This window comes from Oreochromis niloticus, linkage group LG19, assembly GCF_001858045.2.
Source record: "Oreochromis niloticus isolate F11D_XX linkage group LG19, O_niloticus_UMD_NMBU, whole genome shotgun sequence".
NCBI classification, from domain to species: domain Eukaryota; kingdom Metazoa; phylum Chordata; class Actinopteri; order Cichliformes; family Cichlidae; genus Oreochromis; species Oreochromis niloticus.
Genome location: NC_031983.2, coordinates 18,387,273 through 18,408,914, shown reverse-complemented (window position 1 = coordinate 18,408,914; position 21,642 = coordinate 18,387,273). Strand labels below are relative to the sequence as shown.

Sequence of the window (21,642 nt, the reverse complement as noted above, 5' to 3'; positions counted from 1 at the left end):
CTCTTCCCAATTTACTTAAAAAAACAGAAACAGCCTTTGCCATGACACTTCAAATTTAGGTGAGGTGCATCCTGTTTCAAAAGATGATCTGTTAGATGGTAAGCATTTTTGATTGGACATGATTTGGGTGTTATAACATAGGCTGTGAATACTTGATATATATATTTTTTAATCAATTTCAAACAAACGTTTTTTTCTCCACATTGTCATTAAAGAATATTGTTTTCTTTTTTTTCTTTTCTTTTTTTTACAGAGAGACAGTTACCGAGGTTCTTGTAGTAGGAGTGACTGAAATTCCACACAATATTGAAAGTCCCAATGAGAAGAATTTACTCCATCATCCATAAAAGAACAAAGTTAGGAACCACCAGGACTCTTCCCACAGCTGGCTGCCTGGCCAGTCTGAGCAATCGGGATAGAAGGGGAGGTGACCAAGAACCTGAGAGAGCTTTGTCAGAGGCTATGTAGAGAGAACCACCTTCTACACCACTCCACCAATCAGGCCCTTACAGAAGAGCAGATGGCTGATGTGAAGGTTCATCTTCCAACAGGACAATGACCCTAAGAACACAGCCAAGATAACAGGAGTGACTTCAAAACCACTCTATGAGGGTCCTTGAGTGGCCGAGGCCAGAGTCCAGGCTTGAATATCTCTGAAGAGATCTGAAAATGGCTGTGCACTGACAGTACTGATCCAAATTGATTAAACTTCAGGGGAGGAATTTGAGAAACTGCTCACAAATATTACATGATTACACAAAAAGAGTATTGAGCAAAGGATGTAAAAAAATTTACATTTTTAATTTGTTTTTTTATTTTAAAAAAAAGGATTTTAATGCATCCTTTTCTCACCTCTTCATGGGGCATTGCTGAGAATTTTAACCCTTTCATGCATGAATTATGACAACCTCAATCAGGACTTTTCTCTTAAGTATTTTTAGTCATCTTTAGGCATGAAAAAAAGATTTTTGAACTTCATTTTTTTAAACATGTACTTTCTAAAGAGTATTTTTTTTTACATGTCCTCTTAGGTGGACAACATACATCTCGACTTATGAATTGGGTATGGAGTGACACATCAGTGTCCAATGTTGTGGTTTATTTGCAAGTATACCATCAACACTGACACAAATACAAGAAAACAGCCTTTGAATAGCTGTCCACTGTAGTAACCACTATGCATGAAAGGGTTAGTGTGAAAATGACAAAAGATAGATATATATTTTTACTGTCTGGTAGTGGAGAGTTCACATAATCATTTATAGCTGTAAAAAAAAAAAAAGAAGCTACTTCAGTATAGCTGCTGGCTGCAGATGCAGAGTGTTCACCTGCAATGAGAATAATTTGTCCACCAACACAATGCAGCTTCCCACCCAAAAAACTTTATTTCAGCAACAGTGAAAAATTTATGAAGTCAAATGACATAATAAGTGAGCAATTACCAATGTCCCATTTAGTTACTTCTCATTAAGGTGGCATAAAAACATATTAACTTCAGAGTTACGTAAATAACAGTAACACCAGTGATGGCGAATGATCTTGTTGTTTGCCGGATACAATTCAAACATCACTGATTTTTGTTACAGAAATCAAATGTCTAAACAGTGTGAAGTAGCTGACCCCCAGCTCCAAACACACACACACACACACACACACACACACACACACACTGCGCTTAGAGTTGTCATGGACCAGAACTAACAAAAACAACATTTTAGGAAATATTAGTGGGTATTTTCTGTGGGGGTTTTTTTGTTTTGTTTTTTGTAGCCTACTACTTGAACAGTCTGGTGGCCCTCCAATGAGATGACGGTGCCAGTAGTGGCCCTCGGGTCAATGACTGCCCTTGATCCCATCAGCTAACATGGAGGAGGCGGGGTTTATGAACTATAGTGCACCCTGCACATGTTGGCCTCATTTTTGGGGCGCTATTAGGTTGTCCATGTTGTTTTACAGTCATTGGTGTCACACTAGCGGCGGCATGGGGATGTACACGCTGCTCCCAAATCATTCATGGCAAACGTAGCATTGGGTGTATTACAATAGTTAACCATTAACTCAAAAAGAAGCTGTCTGGGGTCATGTGGCTACAGCAAAAGCAAACAAAGTGTGGACAAAGACGCAAAAGAAATCAAAATATGAAAATATAAAAAAGAAAAATACAGTAGGCTGTTTTTGTTGTGTTTTTATGTGACATTAGTCTTGTAAGAAAAACATAATCACTGCTGTTTCTTTTTCTTTGCACACACCCACTGCCCCTTCAGCCTACCCAAACGAAGCTGTTCGCCTATCGGGTACATTATTAAGTAGAGAAAGGGGAGGAGGAGGTCAGCTCCCTTTCTGCATCCCGGTTTACCGAGAGCTGCAGTTCCATTTCATGACCGCCCCTGACCAGCGCCGTCTTTTTTCTCTCTCTCTCTCTCTCACTACCAGAAGTATCTGGTATTTTAAAGAAGAAGTACAACCATTTTGATACTCATTTGCTTCTCCCACTCGCCTCTGCCTGACAGTGGAGTTCAAACTGGAGCCGTTAAGAGAGAGGTTTAAACCCCTGCTGCTCCGGAGACTGCGGTTACACCGTCCCACACCTCCCCTTTGTCGTCTCTAGTTGAAGATTTTAGGAAAATACAGTCCAAAAGTTTTTGGTTTCCTTTTTTCTGTGTGCCAAGAGGACAGCAGAAGACGCCCGGCAGCATGACTCGGAAATCCTGTGCCATTTACACCACCGGCTTCGTCTGCGCTCATCTCCTGATAGTGGGGATCGCCATGGTCATAGCTCTCTCTTTTTAAAATTATTTCTTTACATTATTTCCTCTCATTTGTCGCTCATTACATATGTCACACACGAGAGGTTCAAATGTTCATAGCGTTTGGTCTGCAGTAGCCAATCATGCACCTACAGCAGGGGTCGGCAACCTGCGGCTCCGGAGCCGCATGCGGCTCTTTAGTCGTTTTAGTGCGGCTCCGCGTGGTTTGGGAAAATAAATAATTTTTTTTAAGTAATTAGCTGAAGTGTATTTTATTTATGTTAGTTCTTTTTAAACTTGTAGTTCTAAATTGGAAGATTATTGTGATATTGAAATATAAATACAAAATTATATTCTATTAGTTTTTGATCGCTCAAAATAAGCGTCACATTTGCGCAAGCCGATATACCCGTTGAAACGCTGTGCTAGACTTTCGACCCCAGGTAAGCCAATTATGGATCTTCGGATCCACATTATGTCAGCAGCCATTCTCCACCGTGAACTATGTTAAAAACAAACACCGCTCACGCCTCACAGATGACAGCTTACAGTCCTGCGTAAAGATGAAAGTCACTTCGTACAGCCCCGATTTGCAGACGCTGTGCGCAGAGGTTCAGGAGCAGAAGTCCCATTGTGAACATACCACGGCAGACCCGGCGATGTTGGCATGAACATGCTTTTCAGCATCTCTTTATTGACCACTTTTCACACACGGTTGCTGTACGCATACAGCCGGTGTTAAAGCTCACAGCCCGACACATACCAACACAACAGCATAGATGGCACAGACGTTAAGCCGGCGAGGCGTGATTGCGGGTGCCGCTCAGGTGCGTCCGCCTCCCCTGCAGCGGCGCTGCAGACCAAAAAATAAAAAATATATTCAGTGTTATCTTCATTTTAGATGTCAAAAAGTATTTGCGGCTCCCAGTGTTTTCTTTTGTGTGGAAATCGCGTCCAAATGGCTCTTTGGGTGCTAAAGGTTGCAGACCCCTGACCTACAGCATCTCACCTGTGATGGCACATGCAGGGTCACATGACTGTGTAAATTGTATGGATTGAACTATTCAAGTTATTATGGGCTGTTTTTGCTGCATTCTGCCCCTTTGGCGTTGCAGGATGAATCCAGAGCCTCGCCACCTTCACAAATCTACAGGATCTGAGGTTTATACATCTAAGTCTGTGGTTTCGAGTTTTTTTTGTTTTGTTTTTTTACAACTTAGAAGAAATCCCCTGTAACAGCCACAGTGAGGGGGGAATATGTTGAGGTGAGCCTGTCATGACCTTATCACAGTTCATAGTGATTCATCTCATTTGTAGGTTACCTCAAATATTTTTTGTTTTGCATCTGTCCCCTGGATTTAATTTGCTTTTATTAGATAGGGCTGACTTTTAGGGTAAAATTCGGAAATACAGTACATGATCTGTCGTCTGTATATCGTTTCATAATCTTTCCATTACCAGACAATGATGCCTGATGGCACATTTCTGTTCATACATCATTTGATGCATCATATCATTTGTGTCTTCGCTGTGAGCACTTTTTTATCTGGGTAAAAATTACTCAGTTTTGTGTAGTGATTTTACAAATGACGTTGACTTGACAAATAAGTCGGGCTAAACATTTATGTATTTTACTGTATTTGGATTAAAATTTAGATAGAAACAACTTCTGTTTCAAAAACCTGCTTTCACTATTGGACTTGCAGTTAAGTGTCTGCATGCCTGTGGACTGGTGGGGCATTAGGGGTGAGTCAGCCTGAACCATAAATGTCTGCTTTTTATTGTACTTTAGGACATGGATGGTGTGATGGAGCGGCTGTGCTGCCAGTTGACACCCTCTCTCATGTCCTACAGATAAACCTGCTGCTCTCTGTCCTTTAAAATCTCTCACATTCTTCTAACTGACACGAATTGTGTTGAATGCTCTGTGCAAATCATTATCACTTTAAAACCTCTCCGCTTTTTCTTTCCTGTTTGACAAAATTGCATCTTCCTGTTAAGGAGGCAAAAGCCAAAATCAGCTCAGCAGAAAGGCTCAATATTCTGTTTAGTCCAAGTTGGTGGCTTAATAGCAGCTGCCTTATTGACATGGTTTTCCCCTTCTGGGGTTAAATTTAGGTCAGGGCAGGAGATTGTGACACCACACCTCAGCTGTACATGAAGTTGTTTGGCAAAGGTCCATTTCATTTCAATTTTTCCACCAGTGAATAAAACCAACCACATTCTGGGTGCACTGACAGACCTCCCTGTTTGTCCCTCAGCTATCAGCTTTTTCTTTTTTTTCAAAGTTTTTCCGAGAGATAAATAGTGTTAATACAACTTTGATGAAGGACTTTCCAAAGACCTTTGTTCAAGGTTTGGCAAACACAGGGATCCATGCAGGCTAACGTCACAGATGGTCTCATAGAAAAAGCCCAACGTTGACTCAAGCCTCTTTTGATAGTGAGACGTTTTGTTTGAAAAGGAACAAACTGGGTCATTTTCGCGTGTTGTTTAGTGCACAGAGACTTTTTATGATGGTGGCACTCTTTCTCACTTCATGCAGTTTTATTCGAGCTCTTAATTAAGAAACAGGATCTTCAAAACTCAAGAGAGTCTCACTACCTCAAGAACAAAACTTGAGGTACGCAAGTTTTGGTCTTCCTCATACTGGATAGTCATCTGCCTGAGATGTGAGACTGAAAAGGAATTATTCAGCTTTTTAACATGATGATGATTGTTTAACTAAAAGGACAACAAATATTTGGATTTCCATTTTTTTCTCTCACTAAACTGATCACCTTTTGAGTTTTAGGCTATTTATGGGACAAATAAGGAGTTTTGCAGACGCAATTTTAGGCTCTGGAAAATGAACATTGCAGCATTTTTCACTGAATAAAGACTAATCGGTAAAGAAACTAATTGCTGCTTGTAGTCAGGCTTGAACAGAAGACTAAAAGGTAAAACCTTTGATAACATCAACACCAAATCAGGAATCAGCAGTAAAAGAGGAATTGATGTAACAAAACTCAGAAAACATTTCTTTTAAGCAAAACAAGACGTTAACCCTAACAGGAAGTGCCAGCCACACCTGAAGCTATAGTTTCACAACAGTAAGTGCCTGTGAGAAGCCACAGAGAGCAATGTAGAGGATCTCTGAAGAGCACCGCTCAGTACTCAGCCGACAAATCATTACAGGAATGAAAGACACAGAAGGAAGTGGGTCATTTCTCCACACTAAGTTTAGAAAACTGGCAGGAATGGGAGAAAAAAAAAGAGTTTGCTTGTTTTTTTTCTGGTCAACATACTGCAAGGTCTTCAACTTTCTTTTTACAGCTGGGAGCTCAAGTTACTTGTTACCGTTCCTGATGTTCAGCCATGTGGTGTCCAGGTTAATGTGACAGACGTTTTATGTCCATGAGACTTTCATGTTTTTAGGTTTTTCTCCATGAGCTTAGCCAAAGAATCTGGGAAATGACTAAAACTGTTTTCAGCATTTTTTTTGCCTAGGCTTGCTGAAGTTGGAGACTGTGCTGAAGTTGGAGACTGTGCACAGGTTTTGCTAAGACTGGTAGGCTATCCTGATTGTTTTTCAGCTGTCAAGGCCTTTTCTATGTTTCCCTCTGGGTTTTGAGGTGTTGGCCAGCACCGGCTCCTTGCTGAAAGGTGCCATGGCCCTCTTTGAGACTAGAAAAGGGCTTTAAAAGCACTCCTAAAATCAAATACAGTGCAGCAACATTTTCATCACTTCATGCTTTGGGAGATATTATTTCTGTTTTTCCTGTTTTGAATGTTTTTCATCTTTTGTTGATAGGAAGTTACTTTAACAGAGAAGAGCCAAGTTTATGAGTCATGGAAGAATCCACCTCCATCTTATTTGGAGTATTACTTCTTCAACGTGACCAATCCAGAAGTGTTCATGGCAGGTGGGAAGGCATCTGTTAAACAGATTGGACCTTATACTTACAGGTTAGTTTGATATGAAGAATTTTAAATATGTCTGTAATATGTAATGTTGGGAAAGTGAAATATATCAGTTTGCAAAAGCCCTGTTTAAGGAAACCCATCTGAAGTTATTTTGATGTAATGTATAAAAATCAATACAAAAGAAATTTGGAATAACTGAAAATGTCCTGTCCACACCAGGGTACACAGGCCACGGGAAAATGTAACCTTCCTGGAGAATGGCACCAAGGTTTACGCCTTGAACCCAAAGACTTTTGTCTTTGTGCCTGAGAAGTCTGTTGGAGACCCACAGGTTGACATCGTCAGGACTGTCAACATCCCATTAGTGGTGAGCGAGTGGATTGCAATGACTAGAAGCAGAAAGGTCATGTAGATTTTGGCTGACATTCAAACGCATGTTACTAAAATTTTAATTGTAGCATTTTTTTGAACGTATAAACAGAGAGCACCAGGCCAAGGAAAACACAACTAATGATTCAGTGATCTTTTCTATTGTGTGATTGGAGCGTTCTCACCTTTTGCCTCCAGCCATCTGATGGTAACATTGTTCTCTTTGTCTGTCTTTCTTAGACGATAATGAACGAGCTGCCCTCCTACTCCTTCTTCTTGCGAACTATTGTTTCCATGTACATAAACAGCCTGGGTATCGAACTGTTCATGACCCGCACTGTGCACGAGGTTCTGTGGGGCTTTGAAGACCCTCTTCTCACAAAACTCCACTCCATGAAGCCTGAAGTAGATGAATATTTTGGGCTTATGTGGAAGGTAAGCTCAGCTGCCATTTAAGTTTTGCTCACTTTGATGTTCCTAGAGACTTTTTTCCCTCTTGTTTTTAGGGGTTAGTCACACAAGGAAAAACAAGAGGAAGTCTGTAGTAATGTCATGTAAGAAAATTCAGAATGCTCACATGCTGATGGATGAAACTTTTATTTCCTGTATAGAGTTCTGATCAGTTTGTTGTTCAAAATAAGGAATTAAAATGAAGTTTAATCTTCACTTGGTTACTTGTGGTTGCACTAACAAATACAAAGCTGAATTAAAAAAGTTTTCTTTTTTGATGTTTGTATAGCAGCAGAACAGTCTGTTTACCATCATGCACAGTTTTCTCTCAAAGCAGCTGACAGCAGTTTAATTGTCTGTCCAACAGAAAAATGGCACCCACGAAGGAGAGTTTGTGTTCCACACCGGTGAGCAGAACTACTTGGATTATGGGAAGATCGACACGTGGAACGGCATGAGGTAAAAACTCATACAGGGCACTTTCAATTGTCTTTATATAAACTGTTTTATTTTCCTCGTTTCTTGAATAGTCGGAAACACTTTCTAGCCAGCAAATGGCTTTCTCTTCCTTCCACGCACCTTATTACCATTTACTACGTTATGCAATGTTCATCTGAAAGTCCTGATGGAAAAGTCTTTGCTCCCTGGCTTTAGGGGGAGAGGGGTTGCAAAATGGATGTTTGGATATCCACATCAACCTTGCACTTTGAATGTGTGTTTAGAGTACTGTGTGTGCTGAAAAAAGTACTAACTTTCATGCAGCAATACAGAAATACTCTGTTTCTGACACAAAAACGGCCAAACCGTGCCAAAATTCATTGTTCGTACAAAAATGGATGCTGTTATGGTGACTCTGTAGCACAGTGGTGATATGGGTGTAAACGCAGTCAGCAGTTTGATTTTTCAGCTCGAGATAATCCCCTGCTTTCTATTCACTTACCGTATAAGACAGGAAGTGTAAGGCCCAATGCCAAAAACATAATGTCCAAAGAATCACAGCTGTGAGAGATATGAAATATTTATGTTTTTCCCCCTGTTTACGTCAGCATTTAGGAAGATTGTATTGTTGTAGCTAGCGAAGGCTGAGAACGGGCTATAAAATAATTCTGAGGGAGGTTTTTTTTTTGGGTGGGGGCGTTAATGAGTATAATTTCTTTTTAATATTTGCTTAGCAGTTCTAATACTTCTTGTGTTTGTTTGTTTGTTTTAGTACAAATGTAAGTGAGGCAGGCTTTGTTCCCCCCACTGTCATAATTAATATCTGGTTCTTCTTGATCAACAGGGAAATGTCGTGGTGGTCATCCAATCAGAGCAACATGATCAACGGCACTGATGGCACAGTTTTCCACCCGCTGATAAACAGGGACGAGTTGCTCTACATCTTTGTTGCTGATTTATGCAGGTGTGCATGCTTATGTGGCTTTAAATTTGCTTACAGGCAAAGCAGTCGGCAGGGTGAGGACAAGAACTTCAACTGAGGTTAATGAAAGGAAATGCTGGCTGAGTTGCACACCGTGTACTGACAGTCACACTGATAAGGACACGTGATATTACAACTTCTGAGAAGGCATCCAGTAGGAAACACAAGTGGAAAGAGTTAGACCCGGATATGCCTGGATAGCACAGGAAGGGGCCGCTGTCATTCTTTATTCTGTTTAGAAGATTTATAAATATAAAAAGAACCATTTCCTTCTTGAATGGCACTTGAGGTCTTTATTAAACCCATCCTGAATCCTCAAGTGATGAGCACTTTCTTTTTCACTCCTCAGGTCTATTCATTTAGCCTATGTGGAAGACGTGGAGGTGAAAGGCATTCAAGCGTACCGCTTTGCACCCCCTAGTGATGTCCTCATGAGCCCCAAAAACAACCCCACCAATGCGGGCTTCTGTGTGCCAGCTGGTGACTGTCTCGGCACCGGGGTGCTTAAAGTCAGCGTTTGTCGAGAAGGTAGGAAGACTGGGCCATCCCACCATCAGCCTCTCCCTTCATAAATTACTGCAGAGCTTGCCCCAATTACTCACTTCCCACACACACTGGCCCCATGACACATTTTTTTCTCCCCATCTTTCTAAGGGAGATAAGAGATTAATACATAGAGATAGAGATTAAATTCTCAAGTCAGATCTTTAGCACAGACTGTCCACACTGCAAGTGTTCAAGATTTGTGCATGCAGACATCACCAACCCACCTCCATAATTGGAGACTCGGCTTTCCAACGTGGCTTTTCTTCTAGCATGTCGTCTACTGACATTTAATCTGCCAGCGTGTCCAGATTGAGACGAAATAATGAGGATGTTGCATTTCAAACCACATCTAAATGTAATTTTTGATCTAATGTGGAGAAATACTTAGTCCTCAACATTTTCTAAAATCTAAATATGTTTTTTTAAAGTGAAAATAAATAATCCCAGGTTTATTTTGACTGTCTGAATGAAAAGGACAGTTTATATTTGTCTCCCATGAAACCCTTCATAGCACGATGTTTCTGTTTTGCTAATGCATCATTTTTGAATTTGTGGAGAAATTTTTATGTCTCCTCTGCTAAAGACTGATCACATTAGTTTTCTTGTTTTTAAAGAAAAGGGTAATGTTCTCAGCTAATCATTAGCAACATTTAATAAAACCTGAAACACACATTCATTAGCTATCGTTTCTATTATATCATTTACAGACACGAGCACATGTTTACATCACACAAAACACTATCCGTTATCTCACGTTACTACTTTTATTGTTTTCCCTTCACCCTTGTTGTTTTAATCTTATGATAGAAATATGACTCAAGATGTTGATTTCTAAATTTGTTTTCCTCAAGGCGCTCCTATTGTGGTGTCCTCCCCACACTTTTATCAGGCTGACCCTGCTTACATCAACGCCATTGATGGCCTAAACCCCAAAAAGGAGGAGCACGAGTCGTATCTTGATCTGCAGCCGGTATGTTCAACAAGCAAGGGTCACCATGGTTCAGGGGGTTGGGAGGCTCCTCTTGTAACTGGAAGGTTGCCGGTTTGATCCTCTGCTCTGTATGTCTTGGTCGTTGTGTGTTTGGGCAACACACTTCACCTACCGCCTGCTGGTGTCGGCCAGAGGGGCCTTGCTTCTGTCAGTCTGCCCCAGGGCAGCTGTGGCTACAACTGTAGCTTGCCTCCACCAGTGTGTGAATGAATAGTGTAATTTAAAAGTGCTACATAAGTGCAATCCATTATTATTATTAACAAGCAGTGCTGTTATCGCCACAAATGAGTGTGTAAAGAACATCTACCTATCAGTCCAAATTAGAGTGGGTTAAATGAGTTCTTTTACTTGAGTTTTGTTTTTTTATCTTTATATTTTCATGCACAAGGGACTTTTCAAAATACATGTGATGTTATAATAACATATTTAAATTTTTTTTGTAATCTACTTTCACATAAGAATAGCCCCACCCCATTCCTAGTTTCTGCTGACAAGTTCTCAGAGCACAACTTACGGCAGCATTGTGACTCGGTGGCTAAGAGTTTTGCTTCCTAATTAAATAAAGATTAAAATAAAAGAAAGAAAAAGAAAAGCGAAAATTATATTTCTTCCCCAATTTTTGTCTTCGCTCTCCTCTTCATAGACGACAGGAGTTCCCATTCGTGCCTGTAAGAGAGCTCAGCTCAACATGATTCTGAAGAGAGTCCAAGGCTTTCCGTAAGTCAGGCTTAAGTCAGGCTTGGACTCTGACCCACTTTACTGTTGCTACATACACTCTGACACTATTTCAGCCACATGCTGAGCCAGATGTCTCCTTCTGACCTTCTCGTGCTGTTGTTTCTGCCCCGCAGCAAAACGAAGAACATTACTAAGACCATTTTCCCCATCATGTTCGTCAATGAAGTGAGGATCTAATCTTTTAGCACTGCTTAACGTGTTTGATTAACAGCGAGTGAACTTCTTAGTCAGTATTGTCATCTTTCCCAACTCTAGATGGCGACTATTGATGATGAGTCAGCAGCCCAGATGAGGTCACTGCTCCTTAATACTCCGCAATACAACAGAAGCCTAAAGCCGAAGTAATTTTGCTTGTAGATGAGTAAATACTTTTATTTCTCTTTGCCAGAAATAAACTGATCTGAAAGGAGATGTTCTGTATGAGTGCGATTTCTATTTACATTAGTTAATACTATTAGATCACAAATACATCTTTGTAGACAGTGCAATGACAGTAATCTACCCATCTATTAATCAGTTTTGGTTCTGCCCCGCAGCAAAAAGAAGAACATTACTGAGACCATTTTCCCCATCATGTCCGTCAATGAGGTGAGGATCTAATCTTTTAGCACAGCTTAACGTGTTTGACTAACAGCGAGTGAACTGCTTAGTCAGCACTGTCATCTTTCCCAACTCTAGATGGTGATCGTTCCAATTGTGGAACGATCGAGCTGCATTCTCAGGAAGTCTGGATTCCCGTGTTAACTTACGAAGTCCAGACAAGTGAAAACGCGAGTACAGACTCGCGTACATGAGTATTTAGAAACGGCCTAACTGTCTGCAGTCTATGAACTAACCTCAGCTAACACCAAGTAACAATGTTAGCTCGGTGGCGAGTAGCCTTCATTAATAGTAATAAAAGTCGCACAACAATAGTACATCGAAGATACTGAAGTTTCGCCCATCCCATTCTTCTTATGAAGTGGTGTCAGAATTTCCAAGAAATGCATGAAATGCATTCCTGCCCATGCACTGCTGGCTCTGGGTCCATTGTGTAACTGACGCCACCAATATTAATAGGAAGCTTACATTGGAGCCTCTTATTGCATGTTTTGTTTGGGTTTCCAGCAATCAGAATCAGAGAAACTTTATTAATCCCAGATGGAAATTGAGTTTTTTTTTTAAAAAGGGCCGCGAATCGGCAGGAATGGGAGAAAAAGAAGAAGAGTTTGCTTGTTTGTTTCTGGTTAACATACTGCAAGGTCTTCAATTTTCTTTTTACAGCTGGCAGCTAATTGTTACCATTCCTCATGTTAAGCCATGTGGTTTCCAGATTAAGGTGACAGACGGTTTATGTACATGAGACTTACATGTTTTTAGGTTTTTCTCTATATGAGCTTTTTTTGGTCATTTTGTTTTTTTGTATTTTGGCTGCAAATATTACCTGACATCCTGCATGCAGTATGATGGCTAACACCACTGAGTGCCATGGTTTATTATTTCAATATGTGAGTACCGTGGGTGGACTGAAAACCCTCTGTCAGATTCTTGCTTAAGCTTGCTGAAGTTGGAGACTGTGCACAGGTTTTGCTAAGACTGGCTGGCTATCCTGATGGTTTTTCAGCTGTCAAGGGCTTTTCTATGTTTCCCTCTGGGTTTTGAGGTGTTGGCCGGCATCGGCTCCTTGCTGAAAGGTGCCATGGCCCTCTTTGAGACTAGAAAAGGGCTTTAAAAGCATGTTCCTAAAATTTTAATTATAACATTTTTATTTTTTGAACATAAAAACAGAGAGCACCAGGCCAAGGAAGACACAACTAATGACTCAGTGATCTTTTCTATTGTGTGTGATGGGAGCATTTTCACCTTTTGCATCCAGCCATCTGATAGTAGTGTTGTTCTCTTTGTCCATCTTTCTAAGGCGATAATGAACAAGCTGAACTCCTACTCCTTCTTCTTGCGAACTCTATGGGGCTTTAAAGACCCTCTTCTCACAAAAGTCCACCCCACGAAGCCTGAAGTCGATGAATATTTTGGGCTTATGTGGAAGGTAAGCTCAGCTGCCATTTAAGTTTTACTCACTTTGTTGTTCCTAGAGATTTTTTGTCTTCTTGTTGTTAGGGGTTAGTCACACAAGGAAAAACAAGAGGAAGTCTGTGGTAATGTCACGTAAGAGATTATTCAGCTTTTTTAACATGATGATGATTGTTTAATTAAAAGGACAACAAATATTTGGATTTAAATTTTTTCTCTCACAAAACTGATCACCTTTTGAGTTTTAGGCTGTATATGGGACAAAAAAAAGGAGTCTTGAAGACGCAATTTTAAGCTCTGGAAAATGAACATTGCAGCATTTTTCACTGAATAAAGACTAATCGGTAAAGAAACTAATTGCTGCTTGTAGTCAGGCTTGAAAAGAAGACTAAAAGGGTAAAACCTTAAATCACATCAACACCAAATCAGGAATCAGCAGTAAAAGAGGAACTGATGTAACAAAACTCAGAAAACATTTCTTTTAAGCAAAATAAGATGTTAACCCAACCACGAAGTGCCAGCCACACCTGAAGCTATAGTTTCACAACAGTAAGTGCCTGTGAGAAGCCACAGAGAGCAATGTAGAGGATTTCTGAAGAGCACCGCTCAGTACTCAGCCGACAAATCATTACAGGAATGAAAGACACCGAAGGAAGTGGGTCATTTCTCCACACTAAGTTTAGAAAACTGGCAGGAATGGGAGAAAAAAAAAAGAGGTTGCTTGTTTTTTTCCGGTCAACATACTGCAAGGTCTTCAACTTTCTTTTTACAGCTGGCAGCTCAAGTTACTTGTTACCGTTCCTGATGTTCAGCCATGTGGTGTCCAGGTTAATGTGACAGATGGTTTATGTCCATGAGACTTTCATGTTTTTAGGTTTTTCTCCATGAGCTTAGCCAAAGAATCTGGGAAATGACTAAAACTGTTTTCAGCATTTCTTTTTTGCCTAGGCTTGCTGAAGTTGGAGACTGTGCACAGGTTTTGCTAAGACTGGTAGGCTATCCTGATGGTTTTTCAGCTGTCAAGGGCTTTTCTATGTTTCCCTCTGGGTTTTGAGGTGTTGGCCGGGCACCGGCTCCTTGCTGAAAGGTGCCATGGTCCTCTTTGAGACTAGAAAAGGGCTTTAAAAGCACTCCTAAAATCAAATACAGTGCAGCAACATTCGTGTCACTTCATGCTTTGGGAGATATTATTTCTGTTTTTCCTGTTTTGAATGTTTTTCATCTTTTGTTGATAGGAAGTTACTTTAACAGAGAAGAGCCAAGTTTATGAGTCATGGAAGAATCCACCTCCATCTTATTTGGAGTATTACTTCTTCAACGTGACCAATCCAGAAGTGTTCATGGCAGGTGGGAAGGCATCTGTTAAACAGATTGGACCTTATACTTACAGGTTAGTTTGATGTGAAGAATTTTAAATATGTCTGTAGTATTTAATGTTGGGAAAGTGAAATATTTTAGCCATGTTTGCAAAAGCCCTGTTTAAGGAAACCCATCTGAAGTTATTTTGATGTAATGTATAAAAATCAATACAAAAGAAATTTGGAATAACTGAAAATGTCCTGTCCACACCAGGGTACACAGTTCACGGGAAAATGTAACCTTCCTGGAGAATGGCACCAAGGTTTACGCCTTGAACCCAAAGACTTTTGTCTTTGTGCCTGAGAAGTCCATCGGAGACCCACAGGTTGACATCGTCAGGACTGTCAACATCCCATTTGTGGTGAGCGAGTGGATTGCAATGACTAGAAGCAGAAAGGTCATGTAGATTTTGGCTGACATTCCAACGCATGTTACTAAAATTTTAATTGTAGCATTTTTTTGAACGTATAAACAGAGAGCACCAGGCCAAGGAAAACACAACTAATGATTCAGTGATCTTTTCTATTGTGTGATTGGAGCGTTCTCACCTTTTGCCTCCAGCCATCTGATGGTAACATTGTTCTCTTTGTCTGTCTTTCTTAGACGATAATGAACGAGCTGCCCTCCTACTCCTTCTTCTTGCGAACTATTGTTTCCATGTACATAAACAGCCTGGGTATCGAACTGTTCATGACCCGCACTGTGCACGAGGTTCTGTGGGGCTTTGAAGACCCTCTTCTCACAAAACTCCACTCCATGAAGCCTGAAGTAGATGAATATTTTGGGCTTATGTGGAAGGTAAGCTCAGCTGCCATTTAAGTTTTGCTCACTTTGATGTTCCTAGAGACTTTTTTCCCTCTTGTTTTTAGGGGTTAGTCACACAAGGAAAAACAAGAGGAAGTCTGTAGTAATGTCATGTAAGAAAATTCAGAATGCTCACATGCTGGTGGATGAAACTTTTATTTCCTGTATAGAGTTCTGATCAGTTTGTTGTTCAAAATAAGGAATTAAAATGAAGTTTAATCTTCACTTGGTTACTTGTGGTTGCACTAACAAATACAAAGCTGAATTAAAAAAGTTTTCTTTTTTGATGTTTGTATAGCAGCAGAACAGTCTGTTTACCATCATGCACAGTTTTCTCTCAAAGCAGCTGACAGCAGTTTAATTGTCTGTCCAACAGAAAAATGGCACCCACGAAGGAGAGTTTGTGTTCCACACCGGTGAGCAGAACTACTTGGATTATGGGAAGATCGACACGTGGAACGGCATGAGGTAAAAACTCATACAGGGCACTTTCAATTGTCTTTATATAAACTGTTTTATTTTCCTCGTTTCTTGAATAGTCGGAAACACTTTCTAGCCAGCAAATGGCTTTCTCTTCCTTCCACGCACCTTATTACCATTTACTACGTTATGCAATGTTCATCTGAAAGTCCTGATGGAAAAGTCTTTGCTCCCTGGCTTTAGGGGGAGAGGGGTTACAAAATGGATGTTTGGGTATCCACATCAACCTTGCACTTTGAATGTGTGTTTAGAGTACTGTGTGTGCTGAAAAAGTACTAACTTTCATGCAGCAATACAGAAATACTCTGTTTCTGACACAAAAACGGCCAAACTGTGCCGAAATTCATTGTTCGTACAAAAATGGATGCTGTTGTGGTGACTCTGTAGCACAGTGGTGATATGGGTGTAAACGCAGTCAGCAGTTTGATTTTTCAGCTCGAGATAATCCCCTGCTTTCTATTCACTTACCGTATAAGACAGGAAGTGTAAGGCCCAATGCCAAAAACATAATGTCCAAAGAATCACAGCTGTGAGAGATATGAAATATTTGTTTTTCCCTCTGTTTACTTCAGCATTTAGGAAGATTGTATTGTTGTAGCTAGCGAAGGCTGAGAACGGGCTATAAAATAATTCTGAGGGAGGTTTTTTTTGGGGGGGGGCGTTAATGAGTATAATTTCTTTTTAATATTTGCTTAGCAGTTCTAATACTTCTTGTGTTTGTTTGTTTGTTTTAGTACAAATGTAAGTGAGGCAGGCTTTGTTCCCCCCACTGTCATAATTAATATCTGGTTCTTCTTGATCAACAGGGAAATGTCGTGGTGGTCATCCAATCAGAGCAACATGATCAACGGCACTGATGGCACAGTTTTCCACCCGCTGATAAACAGGGACGAGTTGCTCTACATCTTTGCTGCTGATTTCTGCAGGTGTGCATGCTCATGTGGCTTTAAATTTGCTTACAGGCAAAGCACTCGGCAGGGTGAGGACAAGAACTTCAACTGAGGTTAATGAAAGGAAATGCTGGCTGAGTTGCACACCGTGTACTGACAGTCACACTGATAAGGACACGTGATATTACAACTTCTGAGAAGGCATCCAGTAGGAAACACAAGTGGAAAGAGTTAGACCCGGATATGCCCGGATAGCACAGGAAGGGGCCGCTGTCATTCTTTATTCTGTTTAGAAGATTTATAAATATAAAAAGAACCATTTCCTTCTTGAATAGCACTTGAGGTCTTTATTAAACCCATCCTGAATCCTCAAGTGATGAGCACTTTCTTTTTCACTCCTCAGGTCTATTCATTTAGCCTATGTGGAAGACGTGGAGGTGAAAGGCATTCAAGCGTACCGCTTTGCACCCCCTAGTGATGTCCTCATGAGCCCCAAAAACAACCCCACCAATGCGGGCTTCTGTGTGCCAGCTGGTGACTGTCTCGGCACCGGGGTGCATAAAGTCAGCGTTTGTCGAGAAGGTAGGAAGACTGGGCCATCCCACCATCAGCCTCTCCCTTCATAAATTACTGCAGAGCTTGCCCCAATTACTCACTTCCCCAACACACTGGCCCCATGACACAATTTTTTCTCCCCATCTTTCTAAGGGAGATAAGAGATTAATACATAGAGATAGAGATTAAATTCTCAAGTCAGATCTTTAGCACAGACTGTCCACACTGCAAGTGTTCAAGATTTGTGCATGCAGACATCACCAACCCACCTCCATAATTGGAGACTCGGCTTTCCAACGTGGCTTTTCTTCTAGCATGTCGTCTACTGACATTTAATCTGCCAGCGTGTCCAGATTGAGATGAAATAATGAGGATGTTGCATTTCAAACCACATCTAAATGTAGTTTTTGACCTAATGTGGAGAAATATTTAGTCCTCAACATTTTCTAAAATCTAAATATGTTTTTTTAAAGTGAAAATAAATAATCCCAGGTTTATTTTGACTGTCTGAATGAAAAGGACAGTTTATATTTGTCTCCCATGAAACCCTTCATAGCACGATGTTTCTGTTTTGCTAATGCATCATTTTTGAATTTGTGGAGAAATTTTTATGTCTCCTCTGCTGAAGACTGATCACATTAGTTTTCTTGTTTTTAAAGAAAAGGGTAATGTTCTCAGCTAGTCATTAGCAACATTCAATAAAACCTGAAACACACATTCATTAGCTATCGTTTCTATTATATCATTTACAGACACGGGAACATGTTTACATCACACAAAACACTATCCGTTATCTCACGTTACTACTTTTATTGTTTTCCCTTGACCCTTGTTTTAATCTTATGATAGAAATATGACTCAACATGTTGTTTTCCTCAAGGCGCTCCCATCGTGGTGTCCTTCCCACACTTTTATCAGGCTGACCCTGCTTACATCAACGCCATTGATGGCCTAAACCCCAACAAGGAGGAGCACGAGACGTATCTTGATCTGCAGCCGGTATGTTCAACAAGCTGTTATCGCCACAAATGAGTGCGTAAAGAACATCGATCTATCGGTCCCAATTAGAGTGGGTTAAATGAATTCTTTTACTTGAGTTTTATTTTTTTATCTTTATATTTTCATGCACAAGGCACTTTTCAAATTGCATGTGATGTTAAAATAACAGATTTAGCTTTTTTTGTGATGTACTTTCGCATAAGAATAGCCCCACCCCATTCCTAGTTTCTGCTGGCAAATGCTTAGAGCACAACTTACGGCAGCATTGTGACTCGGTGGCTAAGAGTTTTGCTTCCTAATTAAATAAAGATTAAAATAAAAGAAAGAAAAAGAAAAGAGAAAATTATATTTCTTCCCCAATTTTTGTCTTCGCTCTCCTCTTCATAGACGACAGGAGTTCCCATTCGTGCCTGTAAGAGAGCTCAGCTCAACATGATTCTGAAGAGAGTCCCCGGCTTTCCGTAAGTCAGGCTTAAGTCAGGCTTGGACTCTGACCCACTTTACTGTTGCTACATACACTCTGACACTATTTCAGCCACATGCTGAGCCAGATGTCTCCTTCTGACCTTCTCGTGCTGTTGTTTCTGCCCCGCAGCAAAACGAAGAACATTACCGAGACCATTTTTCCCATCATGTTCATCAATGAGGTGAGGATCTTATCTTTTAGCACTGCTTAACGTGTTTGACTAACAGCGAGTGAACTTCTTAGTCAGCACTGTCATCTTTCCCAACTCTAGATGGCAACTACTGATGATGAGTCAGCAGCCCAGATGAGGTCACTGCTCCTTAATACTCCCCAACAAAACAGAAACATAAAGCCGAAATAATTTTGCTTGTAGATGAGTAAATACCTTTATTTCTCTTTGCCAGAAATAAACTGATCTGAAAGAAGATGTTCCGTATGAGTGCGATTTCTATTTACAACTAACATTAGTTAACACTATTACATTGCAAATCCATCTTTGTAGACAGTGCAATAACACTAATCTATCTATCTATTGATCAGTTTTGGAAATCCCACAAAAATGAAGCGTTATGTTTGCTGAGTCGTGACGTCCGACGACGTTTTGTTACTCCGTAACTATGGTAACAAGAAAAGCGCCTCGAATGGTCATCCAAAGCAAAACAAAAAAACCAACAAGTAATCAAAAGGCAGAGAAAAACTTTAGTTCATTTGCTAAAACAGCACATTATCATCTGAACGGAACACTGGTTAAAACAGCTTCTTTTGCTTTCATGGTGTTTCTGCCAAGGTGCTGTACAGCACACAAATACTCACGAGTACTGGTTTATTTTACTGCCAAATCTCTGTGTTTAATTTGCAGTGAACGTGTTGAGGTGCTCAAAGAGAGGAGATCACAACTTTCTTTCTCAGAAGCAGGCAAAAAAGAAAAGAAAAGAAACACACAATCACAAAAGCTGTATGGCCAATGTGAAGAGAGCAAGTTTTCATGCTCAGGATGTTTGGGTCAACATACACATGTGAATCAAGCTTTTCACACACAAACTTGATAAAAAGCAGCTCTCCTTGTTCACTGACTGACAGTACTCTTCACCGTTGTCTTCAGATTGCACTGATATTTTATGAGCTAAAAGTTAGAATAGAATAGAATAATCCTTTAATTGTCCCACAAGGGGAAATTTGGTTGTAACAGCAGCCAGAAAGACACATATACAACAAACAGTACACATTGTTCAGAAGAAGAAATGTCACTTCTCCCATTAAGAATCCCAGTGTAACTAATCTACCTGAACCTGATGTGGCCGGTGTAACAAGCTATGCCTAATTAAAGTTGTTGATTTAAAACAAACCTATGTCCCCTCAGTGTGCAGCAGTAGATGTTGTTTTCATATGTGCTACTGCAACTACAAAGTCAAATATATGGTTAGATACATTACTCCAGTAGAGATGACTTGCCTATAATCCTGTCTGAGTTTCCCAGGATACATTTGTACTTTACTTTAAAAGTATACTTTCCATATTTTACTGCTAATGTGAGGAATTGCTGAGATTGTATAGAAATTATTGACAAATCCTGTTGCTTAGAAAAGTTGCTGTTGCTGTTGACTGCTTTAATTCAAATGTTGCTCCCTTCAGGCCTCATGAATTAGCTAATTAGCTCCAGTTTAGGTCCTTGGACTCTACTGCTGTCAGGGAAAAGACTGCTCGGACAGAGAGACTTCTGTTTCCCCTCTTTGAGCTCTGATGATGCCTATTTATAGAAACAAACTAATCTGTTCCAATGCAGTGAGTGAACTGTCTAATGTGTGGCTTCAGTTTTCTTTCCCAGCAACACAGTCCGCTTGAATGCAGCCATGAAACAGTGACATCAGAAACCTGCCTTCAGTTCGGGACTCTGTGTTAAAATGTACACAGGAGCCTACATGGCCCCTTTGCTGATGGAGTAGCACCTGGTGTGCTCATACTAAATTAAAGCTGGTACTGAAAGCAAATACTTCTCCAAAGACCTTTCAGCTGAAACTATGTACAGTCAGGTAATGGAAAAAGCAACCACTAAACTGGAACAAATTCTTAGCATTTAAAAACTGTGCTGGAATTTAAATATTAGCAAGTATAGCCTTCAGTAAGACCAGTGTTGGAGCTGATATAGACTGTGAATGGGTTGTTTGTCACTTTAGCAGCCCTGAGGTGAAGACACGATGCATCAGCAGCAACACTGATCAGTGAGTGGTTGGTCATAAACATCTTATGCCTACAGTGATTTATAGCTTCAGATAAAGTTTCACTTTTGTCACTCTGCTCTACCCAGAAGGTGTCTTTAAAGCTTTTTCTGCATACGCCAGTCAGATTGGGTGACATTCAGTGGCCTGCAAAGGTCAAGTGCCAGGTCAGAGTTTCTTCTTCCTTCTCATCTGCTGATGATCTGAATTTTAGTAAGTAAGTAAGTAAGTAAGTAAAATTTATTTATATAGCACTTTTTAAGACAAACGCTGTTACAAAGTGCTTCACATGGGAATGAAGGCATGTCAAACAGACAAACAATATAACAATATAAAGGAAGTATAAAAGCATATCAAACAAAGCAATAGTACAGTATAAATATAGAATAAAACAACATATTACACACTAACATTACCCAAACGCCTGTCTAAACAGATGTGTTTTAAGCTGTTTTTTAAAAGAAGCCACAGTGTCGATGGTGCGTAGTGGGGAGGGTAAACCGTTCCACATTATTGGAGCCAGGGTTTGAAAAGCGTGATCCCCCTTTGTTTTCAAACGAGTCCGTGGAATAGATAGAAGACCACTATCAGTGGATCTAAGAGTCCGCTTTGGAGAATAGGGTTGGAGAAGCTCCGAGATATAGGTGGGGGCCTCACCTTGTAGAGACATAAACGTAAAGGTGAGGATTTTAAACT

At 40.3% G+C, this 21,642-nt stretch overlaps 1 protein-coding gene across 6 annotated transcripts; it reads left to right on the top strand.

Annotated features, from left to right (window-relative positions):
• Positions 1 to 2,487: 2,487 nt before the first annotated feature.
• Positions 2,488 to 19,877, top strand: LOC100694672 (lysosome membrane protein 2). 6 transcript variants are annotated; one of them, XM_025901218.1, is made up of 23 exons: positions 2,488 to 2,754; positions 6,541 to 6,695; positions 6,873 to 7,020; positions 7,263 to 7,457; positions 7,840 to 7,931; positions 8,755 to 8,874; positions 9,242 to 9,420; positions 10,290 to 10,408; positions 11,073 to 11,146; positions 11,281 to 11,332; positions 11,423 to 11,508; positions 11,704 to 11,755; positions 13,065 to 13,193; positions 14,413 to 14,567; positions 14,750 to 14,897; positions 15,140 to 15,334; positions 15,717 to 15,808; positions 16,627 to 16,746; positions 17,114 to 17,292; positions 18,146 to 18,264; positions 18,652 to 18,725; positions 18,860 to 18,911; positions 19,002 to 19,876. In XM_025901218.1, the coding sequence occupies exons 1-23, from the start codon at positions 2,695 to 2,697 to the stop codon at positions 19,089 to 19,091; spliced, it is 2,685 nt and encodes an 894-aa protein (XP_025757003.1). In that variant the 5' UTR covers positions 2,488 to 2,694; the 3' UTR covers positions 19,092 to 19,876. The 6 variants fall into 6 exon arrangements, with proteins under 6 accessions (XP_025757003.1, XP_025757002.1, XP_025757004.1 ...); XM_025901217.1 differs by having other exon boundaries at positions 2,489 to 2,769; positions 19,002 to 19,874; XM_025901220.1 differs by lacking the exon at positions 2,488 to 2,754 and adding an exon at positions 4,032 to 5,370.
• Positions 19,878 to 21,642: the final 1,765 nt, after the last annotated feature.